The 17,903-nt window shown below is 39.7% G+C and overlaps 3 protein-coding genes across 4 annotated transcripts; 2 read left to right on the top strand and 1 right to left on the bottom strand.

Annotated features, from left to right (window-relative positions):
• Window positions 1-111: 111 nt before the first annotated feature.
• Window positions 112-4,041, top strand: LOC5512372 (peroxynitrite isomerase THAP4). Its single transcript, XM_001632648.3, has 5 exons — window positions 112-247; window positions 428-573; window positions 1,262-1,371; window positions 1,761-1,864; window positions 2,323-4,041. Exons 1-5 carry the CDS (start codon window positions 221-223, stop codon window positions 2,443-2,445), a joined length of 510 nt encoding a protein of 169 aa, XP_001632698.2. The 5' UTR covers window positions 112-220; the 3' UTR covers window positions 2,446-4,041.
• Window positions 3,723-7,519, bottom strand: LOC5512385 (3'-5' ssDNA/RNA exonuclease TatD). The gene is made up of 5 exons (XM_001632680.3): window positions 7,380-7,519; window positions 6,332-6,776; window positions 5,483-5,792; window positions 4,889-5,087; window positions 3,723-4,447 (listed from the first exon to the last, which is right to left on the bottom strand). Exons 1-5 carry the CDS (start codon window positions 7,405-7,407, stop codon window positions 4,149-4,151), a joined length of 1,281 nt encoding a protein of 426 aa, XP_001632730.3. The 5' UTR covers window positions 7,408-7,519; the 3' UTR covers window positions 3,723-4,148.
• A 31-nt stretch (window positions 7,520-7,550) lies between these two features.
• LOC116618295 (DNA repair protein XRCC1) lies at window positions 7,551-17,449 on the top strand. 2 transcript variants are annotated; one of them, XM_032381820.2, is made up of 20 exons: window positions 7,551-7,710; window positions 7,794-7,886; window positions 9,091-9,127; window positions 9,476-9,546; window positions 9,953-10,031; window positions 10,490-10,569; window positions 11,013-11,108; window positions 11,552-11,887; window positions 12,148-12,207; window positions 12,557-12,605; window positions 12,690-12,733; window positions 12,937-13,058; window positions 13,216-13,256; window positions 13,543-13,615; window positions 13,982-14,096; window positions 14,625-14,836; window positions 15,297-15,379; window positions 15,687-15,840; window positions 16,477-16,552; window positions 16,906-17,449. In XM_032381820.2, exons 1-20 carry the CDS (start codon window positions 7,660-7,662, stop codon window positions 17,014-17,016), a joined length of 1,983 nt encoding a protein of 660 aa, XP_032237711.2. In that variant the 5' UTR covers window positions 7,551-7,659; the 3' UTR covers window positions 17,017-17,449. The 2 variants fall into 2 exon arrangements, with proteins under 2 accessions (XP_032237711.2, XP_032237709.2); XM_032381818.2 differs by having other exon boundaries at window positions 12,554-12,605.
• Window positions 17,450-17,903: the final 454 nt, after the last annotated feature.

Here is a 17,903-nt window from a genome sequence, read left to right as displayed (position 1 = left end):
GATTTTGAAAAGAACAACATTTCTGCCGGTTAAAGGACAATATACACAATATATATTGAATTTATTAAAAATAGCTTTGTTGTAAACTTGATTACCTACCCCTCCCTAATGAGGCCAAGCTTTGTAACAATATTCGGCGGCCATTTTGTGAAGCGTCGGTAAAGAAACCTCCACTAAACATAATATCAAAATATAAGATATATCAGAAGCGCTCCTTAATATGTCCAACTCAGAATCTTCACCGAAGGTATTTGCATAAAATCTTACAAGTTTTGAGCGATGGGCCATGCTTATTTGAAGAATGCCATTCTAATAATTAAAGTAAGCTTTAAATACGAAAACTATGGGAAATCAGATCGAAAATATGTTTCCCTCCCAAATGAGCCCTCCTCATCGAATAGTGACTCATTTTTCCATTGTTCCACAGAACTTACCACAAGTTCTTGCTCCTGTTTCATGGCTTGTTGGGAAATGGGAGGGGGAGGGGAGGGGTGAGTATCCAACCATACAACCCTTCACTTACAGAGAGACTGTGGAGTTCAATAACTTTGGACAACCAAACCTAGCCTTCAGGTAAAGATACTGACTTACTTATTACCTTTATAACAAGCTTCCCTAGTTCACAGCTATTTTTACAAGGAAAGCGCATACCTGTCAACCCCAGTAAAAGTGTCAAGACTTGAGAATTTTTTTAGGGGGAGGGGTGGGGTATATTCCCTTTTAGGTGGCAGGAGTGGGGAGACCCTCGCAGACGTTAACCGTACAGAAGACTCTCGAGCACAAATTCACTTATCATCCCATGAGGGATGAGCGGGAGAAGGGGTCCAAAATATTGAGACTCCTGCCTTATGCGGGAGAGTTGACAGGTATCAAAGCACAGGATGCAAAGTGAAACTTGTGGAAGTTGTTTTATTTTATGATATTATAGGCTATTCTTCAAACAAGCAGTCTTTTTTGCAGCTGCTCATGTCAGAGTCACACAATGCTCCCCGTAAACACAAGTGGTTGCTAAGAAGACTATAAAACAAGCTATGTTAATGTATAAACAGACAACTTGGTAAAATGTAGCAGATCGTCTAAGGGGGGAGGGGTGACTGCCAAATGAGATGTGATAAGCAGAAGAAAGGTATTCATAAAAGCTGGACTCTTTCAATTCCTTTTGGGTTAATAACCACCTAGTCAGCCAGGTAGAAAACAAAAACAGGCTTCCATTATAACAACTGCTACCCAAAAACTTACAAGGTGTTTTTCTCCACCTCAGCTCCAAAAGTTGGAATTCGAAAACCAATGCCCCGATGCATTTTGAGAGTGGCTTCCTACGGATAATGCCTAGCACTACCAAAGTTGCATTGATGCTAGCACAAAATATAGGTAACACTATCAGGTGGTACAAGTACATAAAGATGTTTATAAGTCCATACTACAGCTGGCTTTTAACTCTACTCAAGCCAGTAAAATGCCCTGCCATTTAGGGGTAAGGAACAAGAAAATTATAGAAAAATACTCAATCATCCATCCCCACTCTAAAAGCAGGTTATTTTTCTCATCTGGAAACATTTTTCAAATGAAATTGTTTATGGTAACCAGGTTTATATCGTTACTAGGTATATATGTATATATACCTAGTAATATAATATAGTTTAATCATTTTAATCACATCAACAGAAAAGGCACAATTACATATCCAAGCTATGAGCTACAGGAGAAGAGCCAATTGACCTCTCTCCTGTAGCTCATAGCTTGGTTTTATTTCTTTAAAGGTGTTACTGAACTATTGGAAGGAGAAGTGGAGGGGAAAGTCTTGCATCTCACAGCACAGGCAATAGGAAGGATGTCATTTGGAAAGCCTCCAGCAGTGCTAAAGGTAAGCAGATGCAGAGGTGGGGGGCACCCTTCTACGAAACATTTAGAAGAAACGTGTGGGAGCAAATACCCACAGACTAATCTTCCTCCGCAGGGCTGTAGCATGTGCCCCCCCTAAATATTAAAAAATATATATAAGGAAATGACTTGTAAGTGCATGGCTGTGGCCCCCAATATTTTCTTCAATGTTTCTGTGTAATGCACTGCCTCCAATATTTTGAGGCTTGCTACAGCTCTGTTTTATACTATATTTTGTTATGTTGGTGCCCCTTTGGGGGTGGTAGCCCCTCAAGAAATCATGGATCTACCTTTGCATATAATTACCCATCAACCAAATGCAAAGTAAGGATAGTACTGAGTTTATTAGAAATATACCTCCCTTGCTAACCATCCATTAAAAAAATAAATAAAAAATAAATGAAAGTTGCACTCTTTTATCATCTTTTCTTTTTTTTGCAGACAGAGAGAGTGTACATGCTAGTTGATGAGAACACTTTGGAATTCAAGCAGTTTATGGAGACAGAGACAACACCAAGAACTCAACATCTTCAAGCAACGTACAAGAGAGCACAGAGTAGCTGAGAATATTCTTATTGCATAGGACATTTGAATACATAAAATAAGCACATCAGGAACCAGGGGGGGTACTTAGCCTATGTTTGGGTATAGGGGTGCCGCTGACGGTTTTGAAACCTGTTTAGGACAAAAAATTTGGAAAAACCATACCCTGTTTAGGACAACACCCTCAATTTTAGGACCCTGTTTATGACAACACCCTCAATTTTAGGACCTTGTTTAGGACAAATAATAAGGTGGGGGTGTGTGTTTCAAGAGCTCTATTCAGCACAATTATATTTGAAGGTAACTTGAGACACACGTGAGGTGCAACAATATCCCTGCAGGACAATACTTTTTCTCGGCAGTCTTTTGTTGCAAAATCAATCGCAGAACCAAGCACCCGGTTAGCATGTAAGAGCAAGGCAATCAGCACGGCGGCACAATCAGCCGTTACAAGTTTTAGCAAGGCAACCAAATCAGTACCCTGTTTAGGACAGCCTTGCTTAAAATTATGTTCCCTGTTCAGGACAGAGATGCCTGAAATATATACCCTATTCAGGACAGAGTCCTGAAATATTAACCTGTTTAGGACAGAGAGGCCTGAAATGTATACCCTGTTTAGGACAGAGAGGCCTGAAATGTATACCCTGTTTAGGACAGAGAGGCCTGAAATGTATACCCTGTTTAGGACAGAGGCCTGAAATGTATACCCTGTTTAGGACAGAGAGGCCTGAAATATATACCCTGTTTAGGACAGAGGCCTGAAATGTTACCCTGTTCAGGACAGAGAGGTAAAAAAACCATACCCTGTCCAGCGGCACGTCCCTGTATAGCCCAAAAGGGAGTACCCTCCACCCCCGATAAGAAAAAATACAATAAGATTGTTGTAGTCAAAAGTGGGATACATTTCAGCATATGTAGCACTAATATACTGTCTTTGTTCTTCTTTATGAAAACTCAACTGTGTTTCAAGAGGAAAAATTGAATATTCAAGTTATCACCAATTCAACTGCACAGCTACTGTATTTTTATGGGCTGGCCATGTGATGAATGGCTAATGAAATTCCAATGCAAGAATCAATCAAAAGGCTTACTTGAACTTGTGATAAGAGAATGCTAAAGGCAGGGCAATAATACTTGTAGGGACTACTTGGATGAGGCATCCTCAAATCCTTTTTGCCACATATCAAGTTTTAAAGTGCCACTAATAAACCTCTCTAGTTTCTAGAGAGGTGCTATGACCCTGTAAAGGCCTAGCATAGAACCTCAGATACTTGAACCATTAAACATCAACACAGTTGTATTGTTTACAGAATATTTTATTTATTAGTCTATATTGTATCAACGGTTTATGATTATCACTTAATGTATACTCTTTTTTGTTTATACCTTTTACTCTTTTGATATTCGTTATACAATGTACATGTAATTTCCCATCTTTGTATGTTGAAATAATTCACGTTCAGAATCTTCTTTATATAATTTTGTACACCAATAATAGTAAACATTTGTAACCTTGATTGTTTTAATAGCTTAACAGTAACGTTTGCATGGGTCAACAAACACATTGAACTCCTAGTATGTTAAATAAAAAAAACAACAGCGCAGAATACAAACAAATCTTGGCATCGCCTGTTTGTATGGAAATATCACCATGTCAAATGGGATCACTAACTTAGTGTCCAATTTTTGGCAACACAATCAAATCAATACATCCAGCAGCAAAATCAAACTTCATCCTTAACAGTTATTTCCGGCTTGACCAAATTAAACACACGGTGTGCATTTTCTGTGGTTGCTTTTGCCACCTCCTCCACCTCAACTCCCAGACACTTTGCAACGGTTGATGCAACTACCGGCAGTGTGCATGGTTCATTCCTGCCAGTCTTACATTTCTGTACAAGGGACTTGTGAAAAGGTTCAAGTCCTGAGGCATTGGGAATCATGTAGGGTGCATCACTCTCAAGAAGGATTCTATCCAGTGGACAGTCTTTTATTGCCTCTCTCAGATTCTTGCCAGCAGTGTCTAAATAAGGGGGACTAATTAAGTTAGCTGGGGAAGGAGTAGAGGGGAGGGGGTCATTCTCAGAGTTATAATAGGTGACACCCATTTATCAAGAAAACATAACAAACCACAACAGATAAAAGTCAGTAATAAGGTAATACAGATAAGTTAAAAAATCTCATGCTGGATCAAGGCTTGTTTTAGAGCTCTACCATGCATAAGATTCAATAGGTGGGTTCACAAACAGTAAATTTAAATAGATAAGGTTATAGCTGAATCACACACTGGATTTGTGTGATGTTCACAATCTGATCCAACTATTGTAAATAGAATCTTGAGTTTTAGACATGTTTTTTTTTTCTACTTCACTTCAAGACCCATAATCTAATTGCAGCATGTTCGGAAAATGCATGGGCCAACAATCTGCCCAAAGACTTTGTGTTTATCTGTCATAAGACACACCTTTGCATATATATCCAGTGATGCCAATATAGAAGCCCATGGCTATATAGGCAATCATCTCGGCCTTTGTCCCAGTGAAGCAGTGGATGACAATGGGTGGTAGGCGACCACTGAAGTTGCTCAACACCTCAACAAACTTTATGTGGGAGCTACGCTCATGTGCAAGCAGAGGCTTCTGAAATTCACATGCCAGTTCAACCTACAGCATAGAAAACAATGAGTAAAATTATTGAAACAACAGCAACTAAAGGTTTCTTTCTATTTTCTTAATTACAAATAAATTGATCTCTAAATTAAAAGCCTACATACAATCTGCACAGAGAATGTAAATAAATGGAAATAATTTTGCATGCCCGCACCTAATATTGGCTGAGGGGGCTTGCGCGGTTATAGGTATCATATGGAAAAGGCATAGTATTTGAAGATTCCTTAAGAAATGACCCAATTTTTGGTCGCCAAGGGGGGTGCATGTGCACCCCCTTTCCACCATTTGTACAAGGCTACTGAGTGCTGATCCTACCGCATCGCATGGTTTATGGTTGCTGCAACTAAACAGCCCACAATAAAAAAAGCCAAGGCTGTTACAGTACATACCTGTTTCTCAAAGGCTTCAATCTGGACCTCCTTCTTAGAGTAGTTGCGATAGAAGTCCAACCCAACTTCTCCAACTGCAATCACTTCAGGAAGTGAAATCATCCCCCTCATCACCTCATAGGTATCATCATTCCATTCCTTCTCTACAAAGTGGGGATGAATGCCAACTCCCCCGAATATGACACCAGGATGATCTCTTGCCAGGGTGACGGCATTATGGCACATGCGTATGGTGTTGCCAGTAAGGATCATCTTTTTTATGCCAGCATTGGTGGCTCGATCAACCACAAAATCCAGATCTAGTGAAAATCTGATAGAAACACACAAGTAAACTCAACAAAAGGATATAATATAGAGACCCAGCTCAGGGGCAGATCCAGAAGTTCTATAAAGGGGGGAGGGGGAAAGCAAGAGTCTCAAGAAAGGGGCCCCAGATTCATTGTTTTCCGTGGATTTCTTAAGTCTTATTTTTAAGCCAAAAATAGGGAGACTGGGGCCTGCTTCTAGACCAGCCACTGCAGGTTGGGAACTTGGATATTACCATAATAGGGAGAGGGGGAGGGGGGAAAGAAAATACTTTCTTGTTCTAAATGTTAGGCAGTCGACCACAAAGAGCATAAACTTTAAAAAGAGATTGATCAAAAGCTCACTTTATAAGGTGACCATAAAGTCAACCCTAAATATACTTAGACATATACTTATGTAGTAGAGCAATTGTGTTCAACCTATATGTTCAAATAAAGGTGTCTCTAGGAATTTAATGTCATTCTTCGCCATAAAAACTCCAACATTATAGATTCAAAACTAATCCAACCTTTGTTGATCTATTTTTCTTCGCGGACAACTTACATTCTATTTGAGAGATTGACGGCAATATCAACCAGCTCATGATACTTGTCAGAGGGCATTTCAACTTTCTCGTAAGATATGGGCTGGCCACCATAGCGTCTGCCTCTGATCCCCCTGATACTACTTGGTCGCCCGCCCATACTTCCTGTATAACCGGTAACACCTCCAGGTGGAGAAGGCATAACCCCTGGAGTTATCATGGACGGTGGGGTGTCCTTTCCCCTTGCTGGCTCAATGGTGATTCTCTTGTCGAAAAGTTTGGTTTGATTTAGATGCATCAGGTGGTCCGCAAGGTGTTTGGGGACATTGACAAACCCGAAACCCAAGGACTTCCCTGACTTCTCAACAGCCAGTTCTACCCAACAAGATGAACGCAAATAGGGTGTTGCATCTAAGCCGAAGTGGTGACTAAGGTCCTCCCTTGTAGCTTTGACAGACAAGTTTCCTGTGTTGGGAATAACAGGCAGAAACTTTATAGAGGCATAGCTGTCAACTTTCCACATTAAGGCAGGAGTCTCAAGATTTTGAACTTGTCTCAGTCAAGCCTAATTTTCTTGAAGACATCCATACATTTACTGTATTCTTCCACATTAGCTATCTTGGTACTTCTGATACATTCACTATATTTTCTCAAGATTTTCCCTGAAGCGAGGTTGACAGCTATCTAGAGGCCAAATTTAAACGCACATAAACAGACTTTTGTAAAGATACAGAGTTTTAAACGGTTGGCGACCGATGCTTGTTGCAACAACGGTATTTTAGTCACGTGCGCAGAATGTGCCAAAAGTAAAAGTGACAAACGTTGTAAACAGGGAATACACATTGAGGCTTTTAGTCAACTTTGCCCACATAAATTGCCAACAGTTAAAACCAAGACTGTCTGATAAATACAATTTGCATAGAATGTAACAAGGGCACAACAAAACTATAAAACACGAACAGCCGTCGTTTCAGAGCTGACATGAATGAACAACAACATGCAAGAGATAATCTCACATATATAAAAAGCCTATAATAACTCAATAAGAATGAACTTAAGTGGACTCACCGACATAAAATCGCTTGCATGCCGCCATTTTAAGGGTAAAATCGCCCGAAAAGGGTCGAAAACCTCACGTTTCGCGGAACTGGTCACCTCAGTACGCGCACAGATTGTAGTACAAACTGAGCCTGCGCCGTCACGTGGAGGACAGCGGGGATTTGGCGGGAAAAAATGGACTCGGTTTTAGGATTTGCATATTATTAAATATGGCGGACGGAATTCTAGAGTAAAAATGTTTGGAAGAGTTTTTTTGTCGTTAAATATGGTTTCTATACGATGCTAAATCATGCCTCTGATTCAATTCAAGCACATTGTATCATTTACAAGTGAGGATCCGGTAAGTTTTCAAACTAAGTCGTATGTTATCACATTTAAAATGTGTTTTTTTCTAATGACATTTGCCTATTTTGGATATTAAAGGCCCAGCCTGCCAGTAACTTGCTGAAGTCCGAGACATACAGAAAATGGAGAACGGCAGAGTCAGGGGAGAAACAGGCCGTTGTTATCATAGAGGTTAGCATTTCCAGTCCTGATCTTTTTATATTATGTCCCCAAATCTATGAAACTACTTGTTTGAAACATGCAATCGGCAGAACTTTTGGGAATGCATTTGGCATTTTTGGGGTGTATATAGTCAGATAATAAATTCAAGGTTGTATTAAACTTATGGTTATTTAAAACTGAGTGACTTCATTCATCAATTAGTCAGATAATACATACACCATTCTTATCTAATAGTGTGGCGAGGCAATATCAAATGGTGTTGTTATTTAGGGGAATTGTGGCACAGAAAGGGGTTTAGTCCCGCGAGAGAAAATTTCCCCCACCAAAGAGAAGAGAGAGAAGAGACAAAGACAAGCAACTTAATTTCACCTACACCAGCTTCTAGCGAGTTCAGCGCAAAAATAAAAAAGCTTTCGGCAAAATTCCACCGGCAGCGACTGCAAAGATAATTTTCACAACAGTATAGCGAGTTTTAGAGTGATACCTCTCGCACCTAGAAAATCCTAGAAAATCAATTTCTAGTTCGATAAATGGAGACCTGACGATGATATGGACCAAACTGCGAGCCCAATGGCATCTCAGGAATGCAGAACCGTTGAGAAATCGTCTCCTGAACCTACCCTAGAGCGCGACAAAAGATAGGAAAAACTATTAAATAACCCGCAACAATTCCCTTAAAAACACACACAAAGCTAATATTGTAAATGTAACTTGCATTATTGAGGAAACAGTCAAGATGAGTGAGTTAGTAAATGGTTTTGCCTAGGTTTGTCGCACTCTAGGGTAGGGTCGGGAGGCAAGTTATACATTCCTCAGATGCCATTGGGCTCGCCGTTTGTGACTGTACAATTTGGGATGATCATGCAAAAATGAGCCTTTTATATCTCTCAAAACATTTTTTTATGTTGAATACAAGTATAAAAGCCTTTATTACATTTCATATATTCTGTAAAACATGGTTATCCCTTCCCCTGATGGCTCCTGTGTTTTCCAATATGGTTATTACCAGCACCCCCTTGGAACAGATTCTGGTTCAAAATTGCTCTTACTTGCCATGATAACACCACTCTTCCCAGGGACCATAGGGGTTTCAAATGACTAGTGAATAACATATCACAACAGCTCACATCCCTTAAAAGGGATCAATAATGACTGCACTTAAAGATATATATTCTGAGAATTGAAACCTTTTTTCTTTCTTATTTTCTTCCAGCTTCAAAAGGCTACAAAAATTAATACAATTGATATCGGTAAGAACAATATTATTTATAATTATCATTTCATTTATAAGGAATTTTACAATTCACACATTATCTTTTGCAATCCAGGTACAGTAGGGGGTGTGGGGTGTAGACTTAATGGTTAAACCAGGATAAGGGGGGGGGATCACCATCCTGAAGGGGAAGGGAGGGGAAGGTGACAGGGTTGGTAGAAAAATTGTTCATTATTGATTTGCAAGTTTTAAAAATTGACTTATCCCAATTAAAATCAAATGGAACTGAATTGACTCTAGTTAAACAACTTTATTTGTTAAATTTCTTGTAATAATAATATTATTTATAAATTATTGAGTTTCCACTTAAAATATATTTTAACAGGGAACAATGGCTCAGCATTTGTAGAAGTGCTTGTTGGTAGGGGATCATGGGAAGGCAATGAGCAATACAAGGTGAACAGTCAATTCTTGACTATCACAAACACCAGATGACACCCACCTATAACAAACACTAGTTGGACACCCACCTATTAAAAACAGCAGTTTGACACCCACCTATTACAAACATAAGCTGGACACCCATCTATTACAAACACCAGTTAGACACCTACCTATAACAAACATAAGATTACAAGCAAAGAGATAAACATGCATATATTGTAACCAGAATGACACAAACATATTACATATCATCCCCAAGCACCTTTTCCCCCACCTGAATTAAATTTGGACTGTTTGGGTTAAAATTATTTGTCGGGTTGTGCTGGGATGGAGGGAAATCCTTGACCAACATTGATGTCATGTTGGTCTGTCTATTTTTCAATGATACTGAAAAGACATTGGGTACTTCTTATTCTAGGTTCTACTTGTGACCTCATCATTTATGAGCCCAGCAGAAAGCAAGTCATTCACAAACATAAACAGGGTTAGAATGTTTGGTAAGTGAATAGTGCTAGCCCAAAAGGGATTACAACTTTTTTAATAAAAATGTTTTAGACATACATTATAAGTAAATCTAGACTCCATTAAAAGGATGGGCAAACTAGAAGATGACTTAAAAAGGGGGAGGATAATACAAAATTGACCACGAAATGCATTGAAATGGGAGATAGATAACCAACAAATCCAAGCAGCCCCTCCATGTGACGAATCTAGGAGAGGGGCTTCAGGGGATTGCACCTTTCCCCCATTATTTAAAAAAACTTGACTATAATGTTACCCTCTTTAAATACAGTTGTATCGTATCGTATCGTATTCACACTTAATGCTGCAATCCCCCTTGAAAACCAAGGATCCCCCACTTGGATCCACTCTAGGGTTTCGGGGGTAAATACTTTGCTGGAAGAGGGTGTAAGGTTGCAGGTCCTGTGATTTTTTCTTCTGTTGTAATCACCAGGTAGTGACAAACTCTCTAAGCCTGTTGCTGATGAGAAGTGGGACAGAGTCAAACTTGTTTGCACTCAGCCATTCAACAAGGTGATGGGGCAACAATATAACACTATGTACACTGACAAATCCCTAGTGAAAGCATGGATAACATAGAACTAACCTAAATTGGTTCACTCATAAAATGATGCTTGAAACTTTTTGCTTCATACAATTCCAGCAACAAGGATCTTAACAAAAGCTTTTAGGTTTACTAAACTATTTAAACAATATTTCAAGATATAAAAATGTCTAGATAACTCTTCCTTGAATTCCTTTAAATGATTGTTATAATTTTATAAGATCTTGACAGAATTCTGCAAAGATCTTACCAAATTTTGGTATTTTATAAGATCTTTCAAATATTTAGTATATAATACAATGCAATACAATACAAGGTTTTGTAACAAATGGCCCTTAGTAGAAGGGGGAAACTTGTTGGAAAAACGGACTTGATAGAAACTTCAATGGTAGCGTTCTTCAACTTCTTCTAGAATGAGCAGTATGGGCTATCTTTTGTCTCATTGCATTCTCCACCTGAGGAAGTCACTCATGAAGGGAATCCTGAGTTAAACACATCTATTACATCTGTAAGTAATTAGATAGTTCATCCTAGAATGCCGTGGACATTGGATTCGCGCGCGCGCCGTTCTCCACGTTCCAACTACGCTTTCAACTACAAGGCTAACCCACTTTTTACGTTGTTGACAACATAGTTAGAACGTCGAGGACGAGGTGCGCACGAATCCAACGTCTGCAGCGATCTACGATTTCGCGTGCTTAAAGTCCCTATCTTTTTTGTGCCTCGTGGCATATAAGGCCTCCACAGAATGCTTCCAGTGTGTCCTGATGGCAACAGCAGCCCTTGCCTTGTCCATGTTTTCCATCCCGCACTGTTCCTTTCTCTCTACTTTTTTCGCCAGGTGGTCTTCGGCCTTCCTCTCTCCTCAAATAGAGAGTTTGCCTGACTAGAAAAATCTAGCACTTCTTAAATGGTATAGTGCTATGAAATGGTAATCCTTGTGTATTCTAGACACCCAAACGACTCGGTGGTTTCACTCTGAAAGATGAACAACAAGACACCATCCTTCCAGGAAGCATGTTTTTAAAGAAAAAGACTACACCCCCTCCTATGTCCATGGCTGCAGAGGTCCGATCGGCCTCTATTGCTGACATAAAGAGGGAAACCAATACAGACAAAGGCAACACAGGAAATAGTGGGTGGGGCACACTCGGGAGTGCCTTTAAGCCTTCCCAGTCCAAGGCAAAGGAAGTCAGAGATAAAGATGAGGCACAATCCAGTGACGATATCAAACCAGTACCTGTCAAACATGTAAAGTCTTTCGCTTCAGTAAAAAAATCTGCTGAGGTATGTAAAGTGTTTGTATCTTAAGGAACTTACTAAAAGCTGCTGAAACCTATTTTTCATGCATCCTGCAGCTCATAGTTCTACTTTTAGTAGGTCTGTAAAAACGTCCACATCAGATACTGCTAACACATTTCCATACTTTAACTTGTCACATAGCCTCTTGTACTAGTTGTTGAAATAAAGTTCACTTTTCCTGTTACACAGCATGGAGCATCTTTTGTCTTTCTATGCAGTGTACAAACCAAGATTTCATTTTCCAGGTTCCAGTCAAGAGAAAACATGAAGATTCATCTAAAAGAGATAGAAGTGATCCATCTAAGGTTAGAAATAAATGCTATTTTCTGCTCGCACTCCTTTGGATATTAAAGTTCTAGTTATTATTGACACGTTCTTCAAGGATAAAATGTTTCTCCATGATGTCTTCTAGTTTACCAAGATGCTTTTTGGCTTATTGATTATCATGTCAATCAAATAACATTTTCTTATATACTTTACTAAATCCTGAATAGCTTACTTCTGAGGTGGATTTGGTACTGTCTTTGGTATCCGATTTTTCTATGGACAATCCAATGTGTTATTGTTTTCACACATTGCTAACAGGATTAATGAGAAAGTTAGCACATTGACATTTTCACCACAGAGAATAATACCATTTCATTTGTATAGCAGACACTACCAGCAAGTAGGGAGTCACCACCGCAAAAGAAAAGAAAACCAGGTAGAGCCAAAACTCCCCCTTTTACTGTTTCTCATCAGTCATTGTACTGTACTGTATTACTGTTGTTCACATATTCATTTTCAGAATCCACCAAGCCAAAGGAAGAGATTCCCTTCAATAGAATTCTGGTAATACCAGTTTATTATATCCTGACTGTTAGAACATAGTAGTGTTTCTGTATTGTGTTTCTATTGTGTTTCTGTCGGGTTGTATACAATGGATGAGGGTTCTTGACCAAGTCTTTGTATTAGTACTGGTCAATGAGATATTCGATGGCACTGCCATTTCGTACAACCTAAAAAAGGAAACTGTTTTTGTTGTTTTGTTGCAGAAAGGCGTAGTTTTTGTGCTTAGTGGGTTTAAGAACCCTGAGCGAGGGGATTTAAGGGACAAGGCCTTGCAGCTTGGTGCACAGTACAAGCCTGACTGGATGTCTGGCTGCACTCATCTCATGTAAGCTTGACCTTTAAGACCTTGGTCCCAACTTGGGTTAAATACTCTGCCAACTTTCCTATTGATTTCTAGTACATGCTATGCTACACATACTTTTTATAATCCTAAGTGTCTGAGCTCCACTTACTTGCTCTTTCTATCTATTTTTCTCTTGCAGTTGTGCTTTTCCAAATACGCCAAAGTATAACCAAGTAAAAGGTATTTGTTAGCATTTGCTGTTTATGGTTTAAGTTTTTTGATATGAGTGTCGCAAAGTATGTCTATGATGTATTTTCCTTATACACCTATTTCAAAAAAGGTTGCACTCTACGACCTATTTATCATAGGCCAAAGTTTTTCATTGGAATCGGAAAATGCGGAAACAAAATTCAGGTTGGAATTCAGGCTGATTTATATATTATCGATGGCGAAGCATAGGCTACTTATGATGTTTTTTATGAGTGCAGCCTTCTAAGAAATAGTTTAATACATATGTTAACTTTAGGTAAAGGCAAGATCGTTAGTAAGAAGTGGATCACTGACTGTCACAGGAAAGCACAAAAGCTACCAACCAAAAAGTAAGTTTTATTGGCAGATGAAAACTAGTCTCTTAACCTCTTTTATTCTTGAATTGTGACTGACGCTTTGCCTGTAAATGCTGGATCCAAGTGGCATGCTCCATAATAAATAACTTACTTACTCCAATCTTACCTAAAAGTCTCTATTCTTGAGAATTTCCAATTCCAACCCTAGCTTTCTTTTCAGCGAGTGTGGTTTGAGATTGGTAAAGTGAAGTAGATTTCTACAATCACATGTTACATGTTGTAAACAAAGCATCCTGGTACAAAATGACATTCCCATCTCTCAGTTAGCATATGAGTAATCCTTAGGACGCTGATGTTATTGTCCATGAGACTTCTACTCATGTTCACTTGCCATTTTAGCTATCATCTCCCCGGAGACACTGATTCCTCTTCGGCAGAATCGAGTGATGAAGAAGAGGTCTTACCAGAAAAACCTGCTCGCCAAGCTGAATCATCACACGGTGGCGCTACCAAGGTAAAACGAGTGGTAAACGGGAGGACTTAGTGCGGGGGAATTCAGGAGAATTGAAATTGAGATTTTGAAGGGTCTGCTATCTATAAGGTTCACGCTGGCCGTTATCATTCCTCCAATCCGTTTAAAAAATCAGTTTTTATCCACCAACTGAAGTTCCCAACTTTGCCATTTTTAGTGCGAGGGATGATCTTGAACGCTTTTCTTAATTTATCTGAATTTATCAATTTACCATTTTGGATGCCTCGCGGCCGACTAGACAAATACCCCATAATCTACAACATATGTGCTACAATGTATAAATACATCAATCAACTCATATTTTATTAATAAAACTGTCGGTCTTTTATGTAAGAGATTTCATGCCTGTTCGCATAATATTTCAAAGCTTAAGTTATTTTAACTAAAACTGAACCTTTTGCCACAGAGCTTTCAATATGTACCTTCCCCTTCCCCTGGCGCGTCATTTCACATGTGGTGATATCTGTCCAGCTACTTTTACTACTTTCAACGTTTGGTTTCAATTCACAGATGTCAACTTCGGCGTCCTCGGTAGCAGCAGCATCGCGGAATTCAAGGGCCGATAGAGAGCATCAGAGCACAAGGGTGGAAGAGGAGAAGGAGGAGATGAATGACGCGCTTGGGGCGGGCGAGGAGACGCCCAAGAAGGAGGAGGAGGAGGACGACGAGAAAAGCCCGCCAGGAATTGCTAGCGACGAGGACACAGAAGATGAGCTGGAGAGGCAAGAAAAAGAACTAATAATAAAGGGGGGCGCTTTTTTGGCACACTGTTTTCATTTTCTAGCATCTTTGCTTTTAAACACAATTCGTTTTTGGGAAAGAACTGCCTTATTTTTGTGTAGAAAACGTAATATGACGTTTTAACAACAAATATCCAATGGTCCGCCCCCTATAATATATGGCCCGTAACTAAGATTTTGAGCCGGGGAGGGGGGGGGGGGGGGTGGTTTACCCATTGTGCGGACCATTTTCTCTAAGGCAACTCGTCCGAACTCGCAGTGGTACTCAATTTTCCTTCAATAGAGCGAACCTTCCAGTCGAGTGGTGGAATTCCTCAACCCCCTCCCCCCTCCTCGGCTACGTAACTGGGTTGTTGGATAAATAACGATGGTTTTACGAGTAGTAGCATCTTGTTCGTCTTCATGAAGAAGTGGTCACAGCGGGAATATGTTTGTTTCCCAGGGCTCAACAAAAGGCAAGTCGCAATGCTGTCGACGACAACGTCGATGATGTTATCTTCGATGCGTCCACAGATAATGAACAGGGTAAGGAGACCTCGAAATCATTTCCCGTTGCAACATCTTTACCATTATTATCATTGTTATTATTTTCATAATTATAAATATTTCATAATAATCGCAGAAATTTCGCCAACATTTACATAGTTATTATCATCGTTATCATAAATTTCTTTTGTCATCTTTTTTAGTTATTACCACCATCATCATCATGTTTATTTTAGCCATCATCATAATGATAATTATAGTAATCATCATCTTCATCACATAGACTTCCACTTGAGCAGAATAACTACGTTATGAAAAAGGTCTTTATACTAACCCACTCTCATAGAAAATAATGATGGTTCGGACGCCCCCGAATCGGACACGCCGGACGAGCTACCGGAACTTCCGGACTTCTTCTCTCACAAGCACTTCCTGTTGTACGGGGAGTTTGACAACATGGAGAGACGCTCTCTCGTACGCTACATTACTGCTTATAACGGGTAAGTTCTCGTACGCTACATTACTGCTTATAACGGGTAAGTTCTCGTACGCTACATTACTGCTTATAACGGGTAAGTTCTTGTACGCTAAATTACTGCTTATAACGGGTAAGTTCTCGTACGCTACATTACTGCTTATAGCGGTTAAGCTCTCGTACGCTACATAACTGCTTATAACGGGTAAGTTCTCTCGCACCCTACATTGCTGCATTTAAAGGGTGAGTCCTGACACGCTTCATTATTGCTTTTAAAGGGTAAGTTTTCGCACCTTACATTACTGCTTTTAAAGGGTAAGTTTTCGCACCTTACATTACTGCTTTTAAAGGGTAAGTCACCGTATTCTACACAATTTCTTTATAAGCGTAGTGAATTTCGAGCTGTTCGAGTTAGCAAGGCTTTGCTGCGCTTGCAGTTCAAGTCTGGCTTTTGTGTGGCGCGGTTGTATTATGCGCTCCTAAAACCACTCGCTACATCGATCCGATTTTTCTCTGGTATCTCTTGTTTTTTGACATGCGGCTAATAAGGAACTGAATGAAATTTGGTGCTATGACAGCATTGTACAATCGTGAACATTTAACGATAAAGAACCAGCAAGATCCAATCATCATTCACATAACTGTGTTATATCTTCTTTAGAACTTTGGATGACTACATGAATGACAACATCGATTTTGTGATAACAAACGAAACCTGGGACCAGAACTTTGAAGATGTGAGTTTAAGCCATTGCCTAATATACGTGACACTGTAGAGACTGTTTTTTTCCAACCAAATGGCTTGAAGTTTTGTAGTTTAATATATAACGGGGGAGGATCTGTCATTTGATTGCTCAGAAAGGAGTTGCTCCAAACACTCAGATTTTCCCTAAGGGCTCCTGAAAAAAATTATATATGTTCGCCCATCAGCCACCTACTCTATTTTTACTTAAATGGAACTATTCCTTATCTGTATGTGCGTTAGTAGCAATTTTTATTTACTTTTCTCATTGTTTCGATGCGTAAAGTGGTGTTCGCTGTCTTTATTTGTCTTGGCTCGAGGCTAATATATTGAATGTAAACTTTGCAGGCGTTGTCCGAAAACGCGTCACTAGCGTTTGTTCGACCAAAGTGGATCTTTGCCTGCGACGCGAAATGTGCCCTCGTGCCATTCCAGCCTTATATTATCGTGCCTGGATAATATGTAGATCTTGAGACGTTCGCTGGCAAAGAACTGCTGGACAATGCTAATGATTCCTAAAACGAAGTCCAAGGTCGTTCTCTGGAACGTGTGCGTGGGTGACTTCTAAATGGAAAGCTGTCAAACAGAATGACTCTTGAATACTTGCTCCTTGTTCAGGGTAACTATGGCTAAATGATCAACTGGGGCCTGGAGAATCTCACATGAAACATTATCTCTCGGTCGTCTTGTTATCCGCTTACAAATATATGGATAGAATCATGAAGTTTTAATCCAAATTATGACACACACGAAACTTTAATTACTATGCACCAAGTTTGCGCTTAGATTTGAAGTTTCTTGTGTGTGTACTTTAAAAAAGTAGCATTATATACATTTCTTAAGGGAAGCCCCGCTTTGGGTGAGTTAGGAAACAATAAACATTCCACGTATATTTTGATGTTTACGTTTCAACAGCACATTTTTCAGGAAATTGTCTCTTCCCCACTCCCCAATATTGTTTTTGCTGCATTACAATGCGACAGTTTTGTGAAGTACGCCAATAAGAAAGCGAGAAAAGTCCAATAAGGATGTGAGAAACGTGCTATCTGATACGACGCGCGCTACCGTGGCCACCTTGACAGTTTGTGAACTAAACCAATAAGAATGCGAGAAACGTGTTATCTGATACGACGCGCGCTACCATGGCCACCTTGACAGTTTGTGAACTAAACCAATAAGAATGCGAGAAACGTGTTATCTGATACGACGCGCGCTACCATGGCCACCTTGAAGTTTGTGAACTAAACCAATAAGAATGCGAGAAACGTGCTATCTGATACGAAGCGCGCTACCGTGGCCACCTTGACAGTTTTGTGAAGTAAACCAATAAAAATGCGAGAAACGTG

This window comes from Nematostella vectensis, chromosome 9 (genome assembly GCF_932526225.1).
Source record: "Nematostella vectensis chromosome 9, jaNemVect1.1, whole genome shotgun sequence".
Taxonomy (NCBI): domain Eukaryota; kingdom Metazoa; phylum Cnidaria; class Anthozoa; order Actiniaria; family Edwardsiidae; genus Nematostella; species Nematostella vectensis.
Note: the sequence above shows the minus strand (reverse complement) of the source record. Positions and strands in the feature narration are given on the sequence as shown.